General features: G+C 37.7%; 3 protein-coding genes across 3 annotated transcripts; 1 reads left to right on the forward strand and 2 right to left on the reverse strand.

The window, feature by feature from the left end:
- Positions 1-280: 280 nt before the first annotated feature.
- LOC106132998 (myrosinase 1) lies at positions 281-9,962 on the reverse strand. The gene is made up of 10 exons (XM_013332584.2): positions 9,844-9,962; positions 8,734-8,843; positions 7,456-7,648; positions 6,275-6,446; positions 5,083-5,290; positions 3,537-3,631; positions 3,106-3,252; positions 2,113-2,268; positions 1,111-1,352; positions 281-444 (listed from the first exon to the last, which is right to left on the reverse strand). Exons 1-10 carry the CDS (start codon positions 9,891-9,893, stop codon positions 303-305), a joined length of 1,515 nt encoding a protein of 504 aa, XP_013188038.1. The 5' UTR covers positions 9,894-9,962; the 3' UTR covers positions 281-302.
- Positions 9,963-12,662: 2,700 nt separating this feature from the next.
- LOC106133000 (protein lethal(2)essential for life-like) lies at positions 12,663-13,428 on the forward strand. The gene has a single exon (XM_013332588.2). The coding sequence runs from the start codon at positions 12,741-12,743 to the stop codon at positions 13,317-13,319; it is 579 nt and encodes a 192-aa protein (XP_013188042.1). The 5' UTR covers positions 12,663-12,740; the 3' UTR covers positions 13,320-13,428.
- A 963-nt stretch (positions 13,429-14,391) lies between these two features.
- LOC106132984 (protein lethal(2)essential for life) lies at positions 14,392-15,577 on the reverse strand. The gene has a single exon (XM_013332564.2). It carries the CDS (start codon positions 15,390-15,392, stop codon positions 14,847-14,849), a length of 546 nt encoding a protein of 181 aa, XP_013188018.1. The 5' UTR covers positions 15,393-15,577; the 3' UTR covers positions 14,392-14,846.
- Between the last annotated feature and the right edge of the window lie 1,803 nt (positions 15,578-17,380).

The following is a 17,380-nucleotide window of genomic DNA, read 5'->3' on the forward strand; positions in this document are numbered from 1 at the left end:
CAGATGCACTTAATCACGCGCAGATTGTAACTTAAAAAAAAAAATATATCTTTTCCATGGATGTCGTAAGAGGCGACTAAGGGATAGGCTTATAAACTGGGCATTCTTTTAGGCGATGGGCTAGCAACCTGTCACTGTTTGAATCTCAATTCTATCATCAAGCCGAACAGCTGAACGTGGCCTATCAGTCTTTTCAACAACTGCTGGTTCTGTCTACCCCGCAAGGGATATCGACGTGACTATATGTATATGTATGCTTTCCAAGAAATAAATTGTGCCATTATAATTTATAGTCTTATAATTTAATCGGTTATTGTATAGCCCACGTAGTTGTCAGGCAGGCAACGTGTGTTGGCAATTTGACTGTAGTACGACGCCGAGAGACGCGCCGTTCTCGTGCGGTTCGGCGATTCGTAGTCCACTTCGTAAAGGCCGAATCTTTCCCTGAAAATATTATTTTTATTACAAGCTTATTATTGGTGGCGTGGTTCCCGGCACCGATACAAAGAGAATAGGACCACTCTTTCTTCTTTTCTAAGGGATAGGCTTACAAACTTGGGATTCTTTATTAGGCGATGGGCTAGCAACCGGTCACTATTTGAATATCAATTCTGTCATTAAGCCAAATAGCTGAACGTGGCCGCATTTAGTCTTTTCAAGACTGTTGGTTCTGTCTACCCCGCAAGGGATGTAGATGTGATTATACTCGTATGTAGGTATGTATGTTTTATTTATATCGGGACAGCCAATCGTCAAACGTTTAAAATGGTTAATTGGTACAGTCAAGGGCAGATAAACATGAAGTCCTGTCCTGACTCCGTGGCATGGCACGCGCGACGCCGTTTTTATCGCGCGATAAACTATCGCTGTCTCGTTGCACGTCATAATGAAAAGCGAAAGGGTGATAGTTTATCGCGCGAAAACTTATTTGTACAAAAAGTGGTCAGGTCTCCACGTTCAATTGTATGGTTTTTTGAAGGAATTGCGATTGAAATAGCCCATCATACAAGAGGAATCCCAATTTTACATGCCCATCCCTTAGTCGCCCTTTACAACATATATGGGAAAGAAAAAAATTGACCGTATAAAAATAAAATAAAATTCACTTACGAATATCCTCTCATCCACTCAAAATTATCAATGAGACTCCAATACGTGTATCCGAATACTCTGCATTTGTCTTTCAAGATGGCGTCAAGCAATGCTCTAAGGTAGCTTTCTATGTAGTTAACTCTCTTCGGGTCGTGGACTCCTGGCCCTAAAGAGATCCCGTTCTCAGTGACAACTATTTGGGGGTTGTTATAGGTTTTTTTGATCCAGTTCAGGATCCTTCTGAAACCCCAGGGCACCACCTGAAAAATTGGAAAGATTTTTATTTTTCAGTTTTCTAACAGAAGTAAATCAGTGGCATAATAAATAATTCGAGAGTCAGAAGCATTGGTCTCGGCCATTTTAAAAGCTTTATTCAACATACTAGCTTCCGCCAGCGACCCCATCCGCGCGGATGTCGGTCTTCGCGTGGATAGTTTATTTCTCCATTTTGAGTAAATCTGACAATGGCATCTTATTACGGCGCTGAATCCACTGCGGGTAACGCAACGTGTGTTCGCGGTTCTATAGAACAACGTTTATGGATAAAACTGAAAAATTAAGATTTTTTTCGTATTTTTCCAGGATAAAAGTACTAATCCCATTTTATGCCCAGGATAATAAGGTATAATTATACCAAGTTTCATCGAAATCAAACTGTTAGTTTTCACGTGATGAACATACAGATAGATAGACAGACAAAAAATATACAGAATATTTTAGACAGATATTTTCAATGTCCAGAATTGGCCCTTCTACAGATTTATTATATGTATAGATTTATCAGTGGCTACATTTCTCATTATAACTGACCCTGTGTTTTCGCGTTAGCTTTGTTGGTTGTTTTCATCAAAACAATATTAAAATATAGGTTTCTAAACGATGCTATTACAGAGAAAGAATCCAAGTTTAATTTCCTTTTTAAAGAGTTAGGTTACGAGGCAGTCTCACCATTTAAAAAAAAAACTCACTACTAGATCGAAATCATAATCAGCCCTTGTCACCCCATTAAAAACTACTTACCCTCAGCCAAGTGGAATTAGACCTAGGCCAGTCTGGTTTCTGGGTAATTCTAACGCCCATGTCGTCTGCGAACGATGGTTCCCCACTGTCAGGATTGTCTGCAGGGCTCCCCAAGTACGTGGTGTAATGGTTCAGCCCAAGGAAGTCGAAGGAACCCTTGAAGAATTGACATAAATTTATTTATTTATTTATGTACACAAAATTATACACATACATATAGACTACAAGACTGTTTCAAGGCTCTGTCTACCCCGCAAGGGATATAGACGTGATTATATGTATGTATGTATGTATGTATATTTACTTTATTTTTGCCATGTTAATAAGTGGATGATTATGTTTAAAAGAGTTAAATAAAATTCAAACTAAAGGTCCCGTGGTAGTAAGACTTTTTTGAGTACATACATACATAAAGTGCCGTGTGGTTCCCGGCGCCAATACAAAAAAGAATAGGACCACTCCATCTCATTCCCATGGATGTCGTAAAAGTCGACTAAGGGATAGGCTTATAAACTTAAGGTTCTTCTTTTAGGCGACGGGCTAGCAACCTGTCACTTTATATGAATCTCAATTTTATCAGTAAGCCATACCTACAGCTGAATGTGTCCTATCAGTATTTTCAAGGCTGTTGGCTCTGTCTACCCCGCAAGGGATATAGATGTGACCATATGTATGTATGTATAAAGTCAATCCCAGCAGGATTGAGAAGCGTTACGTTTGAAGATGAAAGAAAGATATATTTATACTTTTGTTCAAAAGTACCCGAAATCACCGAGCTTGCATGAAGAGAGTTATGAATGTGGATGAAGCGAAGGAAGTATGCAGAGATCGTGGCAAGTGGAAAGAGGTAGTCTCTGCCTACCCCTCCGGGAAAGAGGTTTGATTTTATGTATGTAAGTATGTATGTAAGTATGTATGTAAGTATGTATGTAAGTATGTATGTAAGTATGTATGTAAGTATGTATGTAAGTATGTATGTATATTTTTACTTACCCTGATGTTTCGGATCTCATCGGGGGTGAGGTGCGGGAGGCGGGAGCGGGCGAAATTCTGATGCCTGGATTTGGCATCAATCCGTTTCCTCATGATGGGAGGGTAGTCGCCCTCTGCCGAAAATATGGGGTGCGCAAACCAGCCGAACTGAAAGAATAAAATAATTAGAATAGGTACTTTATATATAACTAGCTGTGCCTGCGACTTCGTCTTAATGGCCACGTTCAGCTATTTGGCTTAACGAAAGAATTGAGATACAACTGACAGTGACAGGTTGCTGGCCCATCGCTTAAAAAAGAATCCCAAATTTGTAAGCCTATCCCTTAGTCGCCTTTTACGACATCCATGGGAAAGAGATGGGAGTGGTCCTATTCTTTTTTTGTATTGGTGCCGGGAACCACACGGCTATCATATTCAATGAGAAGACTTACCATAAATTGTCTTGCAGTTTCAGCCGCCTGCTTATCTTCCTTAGAAGTGGTCTCAGGTTCGATCCATGACATGTCCAGTGTGATTCCAATGAGACCTGGAATGAAAGCCTGTTTTATTGACAGTTACTATACTGCCGTGTGGTTTCCGGTACTTTAAAATGGGAACTACTCCATATCTTTCCCTGGTCATTCTTCATTGTGAAACATGTAGCAAGTGGAGATCTCTTATCATAACATCTCTCTCTCTTTCATAACATACATATTCCTTGCGGGGTAAACACAGCCAACAGTCCCGAAAAGACTGATAGGCCACGTTCAGCTTAGCTTAAAGATGGAATTGAGATTCGATATCAGTGACAGGTTGCCACCCCAACGCCTAAAAAAAGAATCCCAAGTTTATACCTAAGCCTATCCCTCAGTCGCCTTTTACGACATCCACGAGAAAGAGACGGAGTGGTCCTATTCTTTTGTATTAGTGCTGGGTTAACCGCACGGCACAAAAAAATTTAATATTCAAAATAATCCCTTACCGTGTGGCCGTGTGTCTGCCGTGTGGTTCCCGGCACCAGTACAAAAAAGAATAGGACCACTCCATCTCTATCCCATGTATGTCGTAAAAGGCGACTAAGGGATAGGCTAATATACTTGGGATTCTTTCTTTAGGCGATGCGCTAGCATCCTGTCACTATTTGAATCTCAATTCCATCTTAAAGCCAAATAAATAGCTGAACGTGGCCCATCAGTCTTCACAAGTCTGTTGGCTCCGTCTAACCCGCAAGGGATATAGACGTGATTATATGTATGTACTAGCTGTGCCCGCGACTTCGTCCGCGTGGAATAGTTATTTTGGGCATCATATTTATTTTTGCAAACATCCTCCTCAGGCGGTCAGGCGGTCACGCGTATTAGAAAGAACGCTGGTTCGCCGTATTAAATGTTTCGCTGCAAATTGCTTATAACGACTATATCCCAAAACCTATTCGTCTGATTTTTATACTGTAAATAGCAATTTTAGTCTACATGAAAAGCCGAAAGTAATAAACATATTTATTTGGATAAGGATTAATACTGAATTAAAGAAAATTGGTTTCAAAATAACTTATGTTTATAATGAAAATAATAATCTTAAAAAATGAACATAAAAGTGGTTATTGTAAGTAAACCTTAAGAGATAGATATATGATCTCGCTGACTTTTTTGTGGCAAAAAATGAGTACTTCACATCTTTAGTACATTGTTTTACTATATCTTTGTTGGTTTGCGCAGCGTTCGCGTGGAAAGCTCGCAGATGGCCGACTCATTCAACTTTCACCTGCATTGTTGACGTTTCCCGTAGGAAATCCGGGATAAAATGTAGCCTATAGCCTTCCTCGATATTTATCGACTAGATACTCTCGATATTATTAGACTATCTAACAGTGAAAGAATAATTCAAATCGGTTCAGTAGTTTCTGAGATTAGCGCGTTTAAACAAACAAACAAACAAAACAAACTCTTCAGCTTTATAATATTAGTATAGAGTATAGATGTATGTATAAACTGTTACCTTTGCTGGTACCATTCTTTCTAGCTCGATACAAGGTGTATACCTTCCCGTGAGCCCTTAACACGTTATGACCGCACAGGTAGGCCTCAAACCCACTAGACCTGCCCCCCGGCGCATCATCACCCCCATAACCGTCGTGACAAAAAGATAGAGGCTCATTGAACGTAATCCACATCTTGACAGGCCCGTCGAAATTGTCAAATAATACCTGGAACGGAGTAGATTAAGATATGTATAACATATGAGCACGTCTATATCCCCTGCGGGGTAGACAGAGCTGACAGTCATTGGAAGGCTGAAAGGCCACGTTCAGCTGTAACAGTAATTAGAAGACTGAAAAATACCTGTAACGGAGTAGATTAAGATATGTATAACATATGAGCACGTATATATCCCCTGCGGCGTAGACAGAGCTGACAGTCATTGGAAGGCTGAAAGGCCACGTTCAGATGTATGGTTTAATGATGGAATTGAGTTTCGAATAGTGATAGGTTGTTAGCCCATCGCCCAGAAGTGGAATACCAATTTATTTATAATTCCTTAGTTGCCTTTTGCGGTATCCATGGGAAAGAGATGGAGTGGTCCTATTCTTTAGTCTATTGGTGCCGGGAACCACATATAAAATACATTATATATAGTAACTTCTTTATTCCTTACGGGGTAGATAGTGCCAACAGTCTGACTGAAAGGCTACGTCATTTGTGACGATCAAATAGAGATGAAAATATGATGAAAATTTTACAAATGGCATCTATCTACGAAAATTTATTATTTGATACTAGCGTGTTTAAACAAACCAACAGTCAAACTTCTCAGCTTTGATGAATGAGAACTCGTCAAAGTGAGATTATTATCTTTCTGACTTGAAATTTCAAGAGTCCCTCCATAATTTAATAGTTTTTTCTAGTTCATAAAATGAAACATTTTTTTTTTGTGTTTAAATCTTAAACTGATGCACAGATTTCGGTAAAATTTGCAACAAAGACTACCTACACCATCAAACTTAAAAAATGCATACATAAAATCACGCGTATTTCCCGGGAAATAGGCAGAGACTACGAGTACATCTTTCCACTTGCCACGATCCCTTCATACTTCTTTCGCTTCATCACCATTCATAACTCTCTTCATGCAATGTTTCCTTTGAAAATAATAAGTTTAGGCGTTAAGAATAAAAATCTTCGATACACACTGTAGCGTAATCCAGGAAGTAGTCAGCCATCATGGGGTTGGTCCAGCCCCCCAGGTCCTGTAACGGCTGGGGCAGGTCCCAATGGTACATGGTCACGACTGGCGCTATATGGTTCCGCTTCAATTCCGTGATCAGGTCCTGGTAGTACTTAACTCCTTCCTCGTTTATCTCACTGGAATATTACATACATATAGTCACGTCTGTATCCCTTACGGGATAGACAGAGCCTATAGTTCCGAAATGACTGAATGGCCACGTTCAGCTGCTCGGCTTAATGATAGAATTGAGATTCAAAAAGTGACAGGTTGCTAGCCCATCGCCTAAAACAAGAATCCCAAGTTTATAAGCCTACCCCTTAGTCGCCTTTTACAACATCCATGGGAAAGAGATGTAGTGGTCCTATTCTTTTTTGTATTGATGCCGGGAACCACACGGCACTAATAAATAAGTCAATTAAAACATTCAATTCAATATTGTGTCTATATGGTTATTAAAAAGGTTAAATTAGGAGAGTAAAGTCATGAGCTTGTAGCCTACGCTCTTACGGTGATGGAATACATCGTGTGGAAACCTGCACATTGAGGCAACTGCATGTGTCAACATGATCGATTAAAGACAGTTTACCTGCAAAGGTTGCGGAGGTCAGATGGGAGTCGCTTCTTGTTATCACCCAATCCAGGATCCATGGTCAAAGGCAAACCCAGAGCTCTTTTCCAGAGAGGTAATAACGCACATACATACATACATATGATCACGTCTTTATCCCTTACGGGGTAGACAGAGCCAACAGTCTCGAAAAGACTGATAGGCCACGTTCAGCTGTTTGGCTTAATGATAGAATTGAGATTCAAATAGTGACGGGTTGCTAGCCCATCGCCTAAAAGAAGAATCCCAAGTTTATAAGTCTTAGTCGCCTTTTAAGACATCCATGGGAACGAGATGGAGTGGTCCTATTCTTTTTCTTTTTATTGATGCCGGGAACCACACGGCACAGGTGAGAATGTAACTGAGATTTACGCAAAAAAAAGGGCTCTTTCTTGCATGATCAAGCTTGCATGAAGAGAGTTATGAAGATGCTCTTCTTGGTACAGTACACGGCAGAGAAGCCCGACCCATGCTAATGTTCTCAATTTATATCACTGGTCACTTTTTCTCTGCTGTTGACTGTACTTTAAACTCACTTGCTGAACCCAGTGGGCAGTATCCTCGACCAGGATATAGAGAACCTGTAGAAGTTGACTCCTAGCTGCTTCAAAAGGCCCACGTCTTCCTTCCACTGGTGGTAGGAGTCGGCTGCCACGTCGCCATTTTGGTGGTCGAATACCCTTTCTGGGTGCTCGTGGGTGTAGCGGTCCCAGATGTTTTCCCCTTTACCTGGAAGCCGTAAAAATACAATACAATACAATGCAATGCAATACAATGCAATGCAATGCAATGCAACACAACGCAACACAACACAACGCAACACAACACAACACAACACAATACAATGCAATGCAATGCAATACAATAATAACACTTTATTGCACCAATAAATTACAGCAAATTCACAATAATGTATTAAAACATAGCAGCTCAGAAGGCGATCTTATCAATAAAAGCGATCTCTTCCAGGTAACCTGTAAATTGTGTATAAAACTTCACCCAGAGAAAAGGTTAGCAGTTGGCGCTGAGTTAAATTATAGTCTATTCTATTGTCAATATATACATACATACATACATACATGGTCACGTCTATATCCCTTGCGGGGTAGACAGAGCCAACAGTCTTGAAAAGACTGAATGGCCACGTTCAGCTATTTGGCTTAATGATAGAATTGAGATTCAAATAGTGACAGGTTGCTAGCCCATCGCCTTAAAAAGAATCCCAAGTTTATAGGTACATACATAAATATGTTATAAATATTATCAACCTACATAAATATACATAAGATAAATCACATACCCGGGATGGACATTGTACCAAAGCTATAGTGAGAAGTTATGAAGTAAGAAAATGAAGTTAAAGATTTTCAAAGAGAATTGATATAAAAAAACTCATATTTTAATTATATCTAAGCTAAATGCCGTGTGGTACAATAAAAAAATCACTCCATTAAATTCATGGATGTGCCGTGTGGCTCCCGGCACTAATAGAAAAAATAATAGGACCACTCCTTCTCATTCCCATGGATGTCGTGAAAGGCGACTTATAGATAGGCTTATAAACTTGTGAATCTTATTTTAGGCGACGGGCTAGCAACCTGTCACTATTTGAATCTCAATTCCATTAATGAGCTAAACAGCTGAACGTGGCCTTTCAGTCTTTCCAAGACTGTTGGCTCTGTTCACCCCGCAAGACGTAGAAGGAAGGATATAGTAATAATAATAATCTGTATGTATGAAATTCATACATACAGACATATTATTACTATATTTATTGGGATGATTGTATTGATTTATTGCACAATTTTTTTTACCTGATACATTCCAAGCCCCTTCCACCTGGTAGGAAGCTGTGGCGACGCCAAAGGCAAACCCTGGGGGGAAACAAGCACCAGATTTCTCAGCAACGTGAGCGGCGTTCACACTAGAATAGAATAGAATAGATTTATTTTCAAAATTGGATACAAGGTATCACTTATTGACGTCACATAACTTAAATCTAATTATAACTACTACCGCTTCCAAAGCGCATGTGTAGAAGAAGCGGCGGAACAAACTACACTGCAGCATTTTCATAGGACGTCAATTTACAAATATAGATCTCTTAAATCTAAATCGTGGATTAGACGAATAAACATAAAATGTTTTACTTATGTGGCAACATATATACGCCACAAGTCACAAAAACAAAATCACGCGACGCTATCAGTCAAAAACAATGAATAGTCTAAATCGCGCAAGCAAAGATTTCACGGATTAGAGCATATATTCAACCTACGACACAACATCGTTGGAGCCCCAGGCATAACACCTAGCCTGGCGGATCTTCCCTTTGGTGGCGGTCGAGCCGAATCATCGCTCCCGCTACACTTTACATATAGTTATTTATTCATTCAAACTTCACAAAATACTAATGTAACAAGGCGTAGGTTAATATTGATTGTATGAAGAGATTAATAAATATGGATGACAAACATACACACATACATATAATCACGCCTATATCCCTTGCGAGGTAGACAGAGCCAACAGTCTTGAAAATACTGATAGGCCATGTTCAGCTGTTTGGCTTAATGATAGAATTGAGATTCAAATAGTGACAGGTTGCTAGCCCATCGCCCAAAAGAAGAATCCCAAGTTTATAAGTCTATTCCTTTGCATTACATTACGTATATAAAAAAAAACTAATTGAGTATTTTGTTTATAACCTTTTTCTCGTCATAACATACATATTCAAAACTGCATTAAAAAATATATAGTAATAAAATTTACCGATATCACGTTACTTCTACGGGGTAGACATAGCCAAAAGTCACAAGGGTAAAGATCAAGTTTATCTTAAACTTAAAATAGATAGATAATTAGCCACAATTTAGCTTAATAATATAGCCTATCCTATTGCAGGCTAGCTAAATTGATCTCACCTGTACCAGCAGACACAAAACGCACTAACAATTTTCCAGAATTCACCCATAATGGCTTATCACTATAGGTCCATCCGTTTAGAACAACTACATAGGTCTGTGAGACTGAACTGATAAACTATTGGCCCCGCTTTTAATTATAAATGTATTATAAACAAACATACAGGGTGTGTATTTTAAATTATGCTATTATATTTCTGTTCTAAAGTGCCGTGTGGTTCCCGCGACACTTAAGTAGAGAACCACTTCATATCTTTCCCATGGACTAAAAGGCGACTAAGGGATAGGCTTATAAACTAGGGATTTTTCTTTTAGGCGACCGACTAGCATATTGTCACAATTTGAATCTACCATCAGCTGAACGTGGCCTTTCAATCTTTTCAAACTGTTTGGCTCTGTCTACCCTGTAGGAGATAATGGCGTGATTCTTTGTATATCTGTATAAAAAAATATAAAACTAAGGTAGTTATGGAAGGCTTCTGTGGCGCAGCATTAGTGCGCATGTCTGTGACACCAGAGGTCCCGGGTTCGAATCCCGGCCAGTGCATGTTGAGAAACGAACTTTCTCTGATTGGCCTGGTTCTTGGATGTTTATCTATAAAAGTTTTTATTAAAAAAAAAAATAGTATCGTTGAGTTAATATCTCGTAACACGAGTATTGAACATACTTTGAGATTATAACTTAATCTGTGTTATCTGTCCCGTAGATATTTATTTATAAGAAAATCTCTGAAATTAGATACTTCCGCACCAACTATTATTTAAACTTTGTCAGAAAACCTACTAACTGAAGTTTAGCAAAGGCATCTATAAATCTCAAGTCATCTTGTTAAACGTGGCTTAAGGTCATATGAATATCGGCTCTGTCTACCCAGTAATGGAACAAGACATGAAATGTGTTTGTCATCTAGAAAAATATAATTTTATCTTTAATGTTAACATTCTCATGTATATTATACACTGATAACAGAGTATTCTTACGTATTGATAATAAAGTCATCGGCATCATTAATTACTTAATTATTTAATATTGTTTTGTATTATCTGTGGGCCGTAACATAATAAGTTTCATGAGTAAATAAGATCAAGGAGAGATATCTGAAACTAATGAATGAAATTTGTTTACTCAAGATTGTTTTTGTAGTCCTGGTAAAGGGTCAGGTCAAGAGTACCCGAAACCACCAAGCTTGCATGAAGATAGTTATGAATGTGGATGTGAAGTATGCAGAGATCGTGGCAAGTGGAAAGATGTAGTCTCTGCCTACTCCTCCGGAATAGAGGCGTGATTTTCTGTATGTATGTATGTTTCCGTAGCGGGAACTATAGTTTGGCTCGACCGCCATTATTTCGCCATATTTTCAAAAGCGCACCCTGGGCTCCTCCCTATAAATTTTACATAACTATATTATAAAGCTGAAAATTTTGTTTGTTTGTTTGAACCCGCTACTCTCAGGAACTACTGGTTCGAACGAAAAATTCTTTTTCTGTTTAGTAGACTATTTATCGAGGAAGGCTTTACACTATTTACGAGTATCATTACACTGCAACTATAAGGAGCAAAGAAATAATGGAATATGTGAAAAAAAAACGGGGAAAGTTATTCATCATTGAGGGCTTCAATGATGCCCACAATAACTATTCCAAGCGGACGAAGTCGCGGGCACAGCAGTGTGTAATAAATATTATCTATAATAACCATTAACATGCTATAGATAATTAATGGCTGACCAGGAGAAAATATGTTTTATGCTACACCTTATCAAAAGCAAATTAAGATTCTATTCTACATACATACATAAAGTCACGTCTATATCCCTTGCGGGACAGACAGAGCCGAATCTTAAAAAGACTGAATGGCCACAGTCGGCTGTATGGATTTATGATGGAATTGAGATTGCCGTGTGGTTCCCGGCACCAATACAAAAAGGAATAGGACCACTCCATCTCTTTCCCATAGATGTCGTAAAAGGCGACTAAGGGATAGGCTTATAAATTTGGGATTCTTCTTGTAGGCGATTGGCTAGAAACCTGTCACTATTTGAATCTCAATTATATCATTAAGCCGTCCTTTATAAGACTATTGGCGCTGTCTTCCCCCAAGGTATATATACGTGACTATGTATGAATGTGTAATATAGATTTTTTGCCAATTTCTTTGAAGTACAGACATCGCGGTCAGTTACTATTTTATTATAGGTACGTTTATTGTAGGTATGGATTTTTATCGAGTGTTGATAAAAAAGCGTCATCTCCCAGCACTTCTCCAGGTCAAACTTAAGAAAACGGCAAATAGATTTAAAAAAAATGCCATTAGCTCGTAATATGGTAGGTATCCATAAGGAATCGACAAAACAAATGGTTAAATTTGACTCTATTATGAATGGTAACTGGGGGCAGACACAGACTAACTCAAGGTCAAAGACGTCAAAGAGTTAAATGTAATCAATAACTTTATAACTATAAACCTAACTATTTTTACCTATTTGATACCTTTTAAATCATGTCATGTCATATATTTTTTAATGGCAAAGCGCTGAAATTACTAGAATAATACACTAAAAATACTAACAAGGTCATTGCCGTCGAATTATCTGGATTATAAAATCTAGAAAAGTAAGCTATAAACAACTCAGCTACTCACCGCTAGATGTCGCTAGTTTCCATATAATGACGGCATGGGATAGTGCGGGGTCGGGCGACGAGCACGGGGCATCGCGGGCTTTCCAGAATGCTTTCTGTATTGTTCGTGAATATTCTGGTAGGTGGCGCTATAACTCAGCGCCCATATAAAAGCGGGAAGCGCGCCTAGCGGTGCAGTCAGTAAAGTAACGACAAACAAAACAATTCTTACAAGAGTGTGAGAAACTAAGGAGTGCGCAAAAACAAATTTATCAAAAATGTCTCTGTTGCCATATTTTGATCTGGAACGACCTTTCCGCCTCATGGAGAGGGAATTCTTCAGGCCAAACGAATATTTCGGCTTCTCGCCATTTTCTTTAGCACACAGGAACTTCGGCGATCCAAGACACTGGAACAACTCATTCCGGCCATTGGAAACCCTGATGCGGCCCATGGAACAGCTGTCGGCGGCCATGAACCAACTGGCACTGAACGAGTTAGGTACAAAAATTACTACCGACGATGAGAAATTCCAGGTGAACGTGGACGTGCAACATTTCGCGCCAGAAGAGATAAATGTCAAAGTACTCGACGGCCAAGTTGTCATTGAAGGTAAACATGAAGAGAAGCGAGACGATCACGGATACGTTTCTAGGCATTTCGTGAGGAGGTATGCGCTACCACAAGGATGTTTGCCTGACACTGTGGAGTCGAAGTTATCTTCAGATGGTGTTTTGACCGTCACCGCGCCAAAAGTCTTGGCTTTGCCGTCGACAGGTGAGCGGATTGTGCCAATAACCCACACTGGGCCAATCAAGAAGCAAATCGGATCTAATGAATTAGCCGAGGCTAAGTGAATACGTCGAAAATAGTCATTTTTTTAAAGACTGATTACTTTTTTTTAATAATACCTGTGCTATGATTTTGTGATTACCGCCTATGTAATAAATTTTATCTTGTAAATGATTTTTTTTTTCTTTTATTTACCTACTCCTCAATAATAGAGTGATACCTACCTACTTTATAATTATTACCGGAGATCTAAGTTAGGTATACCTAGTTCCATGTCCTAGAAAATTAATTTCGGTATTTATTTATAGTACCGGATCCCTATATGGACCAATCTTCAACGAGATTGTTTCTTTCTTTCTACATCACAGAACCTATTGTTGGCTATAAAACCAATTGCAGGTTAATTGTTTATTACATGCTTAAGAAAAAAAAATAACGACTACCCGACCGACCTTATCGTCCACTACATTACACTTTATTGATTGAAATTTTTCTGGATCTTAAATTATTAAAAAATATTCTCTAAGCAATGAATTTTAAACTTCATATAAATTAAAGTGCTGTAGATATAAGAACCTTACAATTAATTATTTTATTTATTTAAACTTCATTCTACAAAATACAAATGTAGGTATATCACAATTGGCGGACCTAATGCTAGAAGTATAATTATCTACCAGTAAACAATTGGGTCTGACAGAGAACTTAGTGTAGTTAACTAGCTAGTTAGTTTTAGCAAATAAATTATTAAAAATTGCAATTTGGTCTTGCATACCTATTCACAGAAATTTAAATTTATAACTACTCAAGTTAATAAAAAGAATTAAATTAGTAAGTTACTATTATATGTATAAGTGTAATAATGAATAAGTAGTAGTTAAGAGTAAATTAATTAGCTATTAGTTTCAAAAATTAAAAATTATGGAAGAAATTTCTCTGGCAATAAATAAAAAAAACATTATTTAATGGCTTTCATAAGACAGCTCAATTGATGCTTCATAAAAAACGTGCATTGTGGATAGGTCAACTTACGCGCCGTTCGGTTATTTTTATTTTTACCTATAAGCGTTTTAGTAATAAGCAGGTATTAAAATAAGTTAGGAAGGATTCAATAAAAATACAGTTTGAAAAACACATAAGAAATTTATTACATACCAGAAATTATATCTAAATTACAGCCTGCATGATCAAAAAAATAAAAACAATTCTGCCGAATCAATGTACTTACATATAATCACATCTTTATCCCTTGCGGGGTAGACAGAGCCAACAGTCTTGAAAAGACTAACAGGCCACGTTCAGCTAATCAATGTATCTAAATGAACATAGTAGGAATAAATTTAAAAATTAATTATGTGCTATCTATTTAAAAATAATTACAGTTAATAAGAGGAATTAAAGTCCAGTGGACGATTTATCGATACATTGTGTTGGTATTAACAAATTTTTGAACGAATTCATAGAATAAACATAAAATGTAAAATACAACGCAGCAAATACATTAAAAACGATTATATTAAAATGAAAAAACACTAGGGACTAATTTCGAAATGACAAATTATGCCTACTTTTGAAAATTGCCAGAAACTGACCTACTGACCATTCTCAAGATTCTTCTCGGGCTCTCCGTTCCCAAGACCAGAATGTTCCGGTTGAGTCTTGACAGGTCCTGTATGTACGATTGGAACAATACGTTCATTGGATTCTTTCGGACACTCCAAAGGTGCAGTGACTGATAAGACTCCATCAGATGACAAACGGGATTCGACAGCATCCAAATTGCATCCGTCAGGTAAAGCGTAGCGACGTGTGAAATGACGGGACACCCATCCATGTTCATCGCGCTTCTCCTCATGCCGACCCTCGACTATGATGAACCCATCAGCTGTCTTCACTGAGATTTCATCAGGCGAAAAATGCTGGACGTCCAAATTGATTTCGAATTTCCGTTTATCGCTTTTTATAGTGGATCCGACGTCTCTCAGCATGTTGGATAGCTGTTTCCACGGACGATGGTATTCCCTGGTTTGTGGAACGCCTATTGTTAGAACATCTTCAGGAGTTAACGCCAAAGCGAAATGTTGGTCTTGGAGACGCGAAGGACGCTCCAATTGCAGCAAAAATGGCAGCAAGGACATATTTTTTTTTGGAATTTGCGATGCGAGTATTCAGAACGCCGGCCGGTTTTTCCTATTTCTGTTTTCAGAATGTTTGCACTGCGCATGACGTGCCGCGCATGTTCATTGAGCGTCTTCGCTGCCAGATGTAATCATTGTAATGTTTACAACAGGTCTTCTTGGATAATATTATGGTATAATTGTGAAAATAAGTTTTTTTTGTTATATCTTATCTACTGAATTAACAAACATACATATAATCACGTCTCTATTTCTTGCGGGTTAGGCAGAACTTAATTAATCATCTTAAAATATCACGTAGATATATTTAAATTCAATTTTTTTTTATTAAATTCGATTGCTAATTTCAATCCAAGTTTAGAAAATCAAAGTGCTTCGTCACTTTTGTAGATGGCGCTAAATTTACGGGAGCGAAGCTGCGGGCAAAAACTAGTTAATATATAAATTCACAAATTACACAAACTGAGCTAGCCTCAATGTGCTAATTTGTGTAATAGAATACGAACTCAACGATTTACATTATAATAGATAAAAATCAAGACCCAAGCCAATAAGGAAACGTACTTTTACCATCATGAACCGACCGGGGATTGAACCAGAAACCTTTTAGATCAGCGGCGTGAATCCGACCACTGCGACTAAACGCAAAATTTTCTACAAAGAAATCAGAATCTTTATTTTTATAAGCACTTATCATTTAGATACATTAACAAATAAAAAACACGTTCTAAATATTATTATTACCTATGTCAATCCTCATGAGATATATTTGCATTGCAATTTGATACTATCTATAATTGTATAAACATTTTCTGTACAAGAGAACTCTAGTGTAGCTTTAGTTATTGGTGAAAATTTTCTACGAAATAACGTGAAAATAATTGACAATGTAGGTATTTAGGCGGTATATGACATACATAAATAACGTTTTTTCTCGGAGGGGTAGGCAGAGGACCACATTTTTCCACTTGCCACGATCCCTGCATACTTCTTTCGCTTCATATTCATAACTCTCTTCATGCAAGGTCGTCAGTTTCAGAAAACTCTTGACTTGACCTTTTGTTAGAACATATTAATTTAGTTGTCTACCTCCGTACTGAATAAAGTTAAATGCAAATAAAGACATATTTGACTTACTTGAACGGTAAACAAAATGCGTGTAAAAATAGTCAAAGTACTTACTAGTGGTACCATCTACCGGAGAGTGGGAAAAACTAGTTTTTAATTAATGTCAATGTGAAAATATTCGCTTTTTGTGCTCAAATAATCACAAACAAATATTAAAACATCATAGAGATTTATGGTTATAAGAAATCAAGTATATTTCTAATTTATAGAAACTTTTCGAGAAAATTCTGTAATACCAGTAGCGACATCTGGTATCAAGTAACAGTTTTAGATAAAAAATATCCTGTCGGCTGAAGTGTTCAACATTTTACAACGAAATCTCAAAATTTATTAGTGTACTTTTCGCAATGTTCATTTATTGTTTGATTAAGAAAAAATAGAATTGAATACTTTTTACAGTTTTATGTTTAATATTATACAACTTGCTGGCCAGATAACTATTTCTTGATGTCCAAATTAGTAATCCTAGTTTGTATTTTTCTATATTTAATGTGTCTGCGGACTCTCTCCACCCCGTAGGAAATTGAGACGTTGTTTAGTGAGCTTTTATGTGATACAAGTGTCCATCTATTCTAGATAATTATTTTTAGTTTAATTCTTATAGTTAATGTGTGGTTACATAGATGGCTCTGTTCAATATTAGAACGCGATATGGTTTCTTGCATTGTATCTAATATAAGGTCAAAGAAAGTTCCGAGTAAATGAGTTTAGCAGCAGTGGTGGTTTGTTTTATTCGACGCGCAACCGTAGCGACATCTGGTGCCGAAACCCGGGAAGAAGTGAAAAAAATCTTGAAGACAGTGACTAAGAGTGAGCAGTGTTCGGAACTTGTACATTTTTCCAAAAAGTTATCATGGACT

Source organism: Amyelois transitella, chromosome 3, assembly GCF_032362555.1.
Source record: "Amyelois transitella isolate CPQ chromosome 3, ilAmyTran1.1, whole genome shotgun sequence".
NCBI classification, from domain to species: Eukaryota; Metazoa; Arthropoda; class Insecta; order Lepidoptera; family Pyralidae; genus Amyelois; species Amyelois transitella.

Bases quoted from the DNA above. Each gene is read 5' to 3' on its own strand.
- LOC106132998 (XM_013332584.2), bottom strand. From the start codon at position 9,893: ATGGGTGAATTCTGGAAAATTGTTAGTGCGTTTTGTGTCTGCTGGTAC. The intron at 5,291-6,274 runs GTGTGTATCGAA...ACTCCGTTCCAG, and splicing joins ACTTCCTGGATTACGCTACA to GTATTATTTGACAATTTCGA. The intron at 3,632-5,082 runs GTAACAGTTTAT...CTTTCATTCCAG, and splicing joins AAAGAATGGTACCAGCAAAG to GTCTCATTGGAATCACACTG.
- LOC106133000 (XM_013332588.2), top strand. From the start codon at position 12,741: ATGTCTCTGTTGCCATATTTTGATCTGGAACGACCTTTCCGCCTCATG.
- LOC106132984 (XM_013332564.2), bottom strand. From the start codon at position 15,392: ATGTCCTTGCTGCCATTTTTGCTGCAATTGGAGCGTCCTTCGCGTCTC.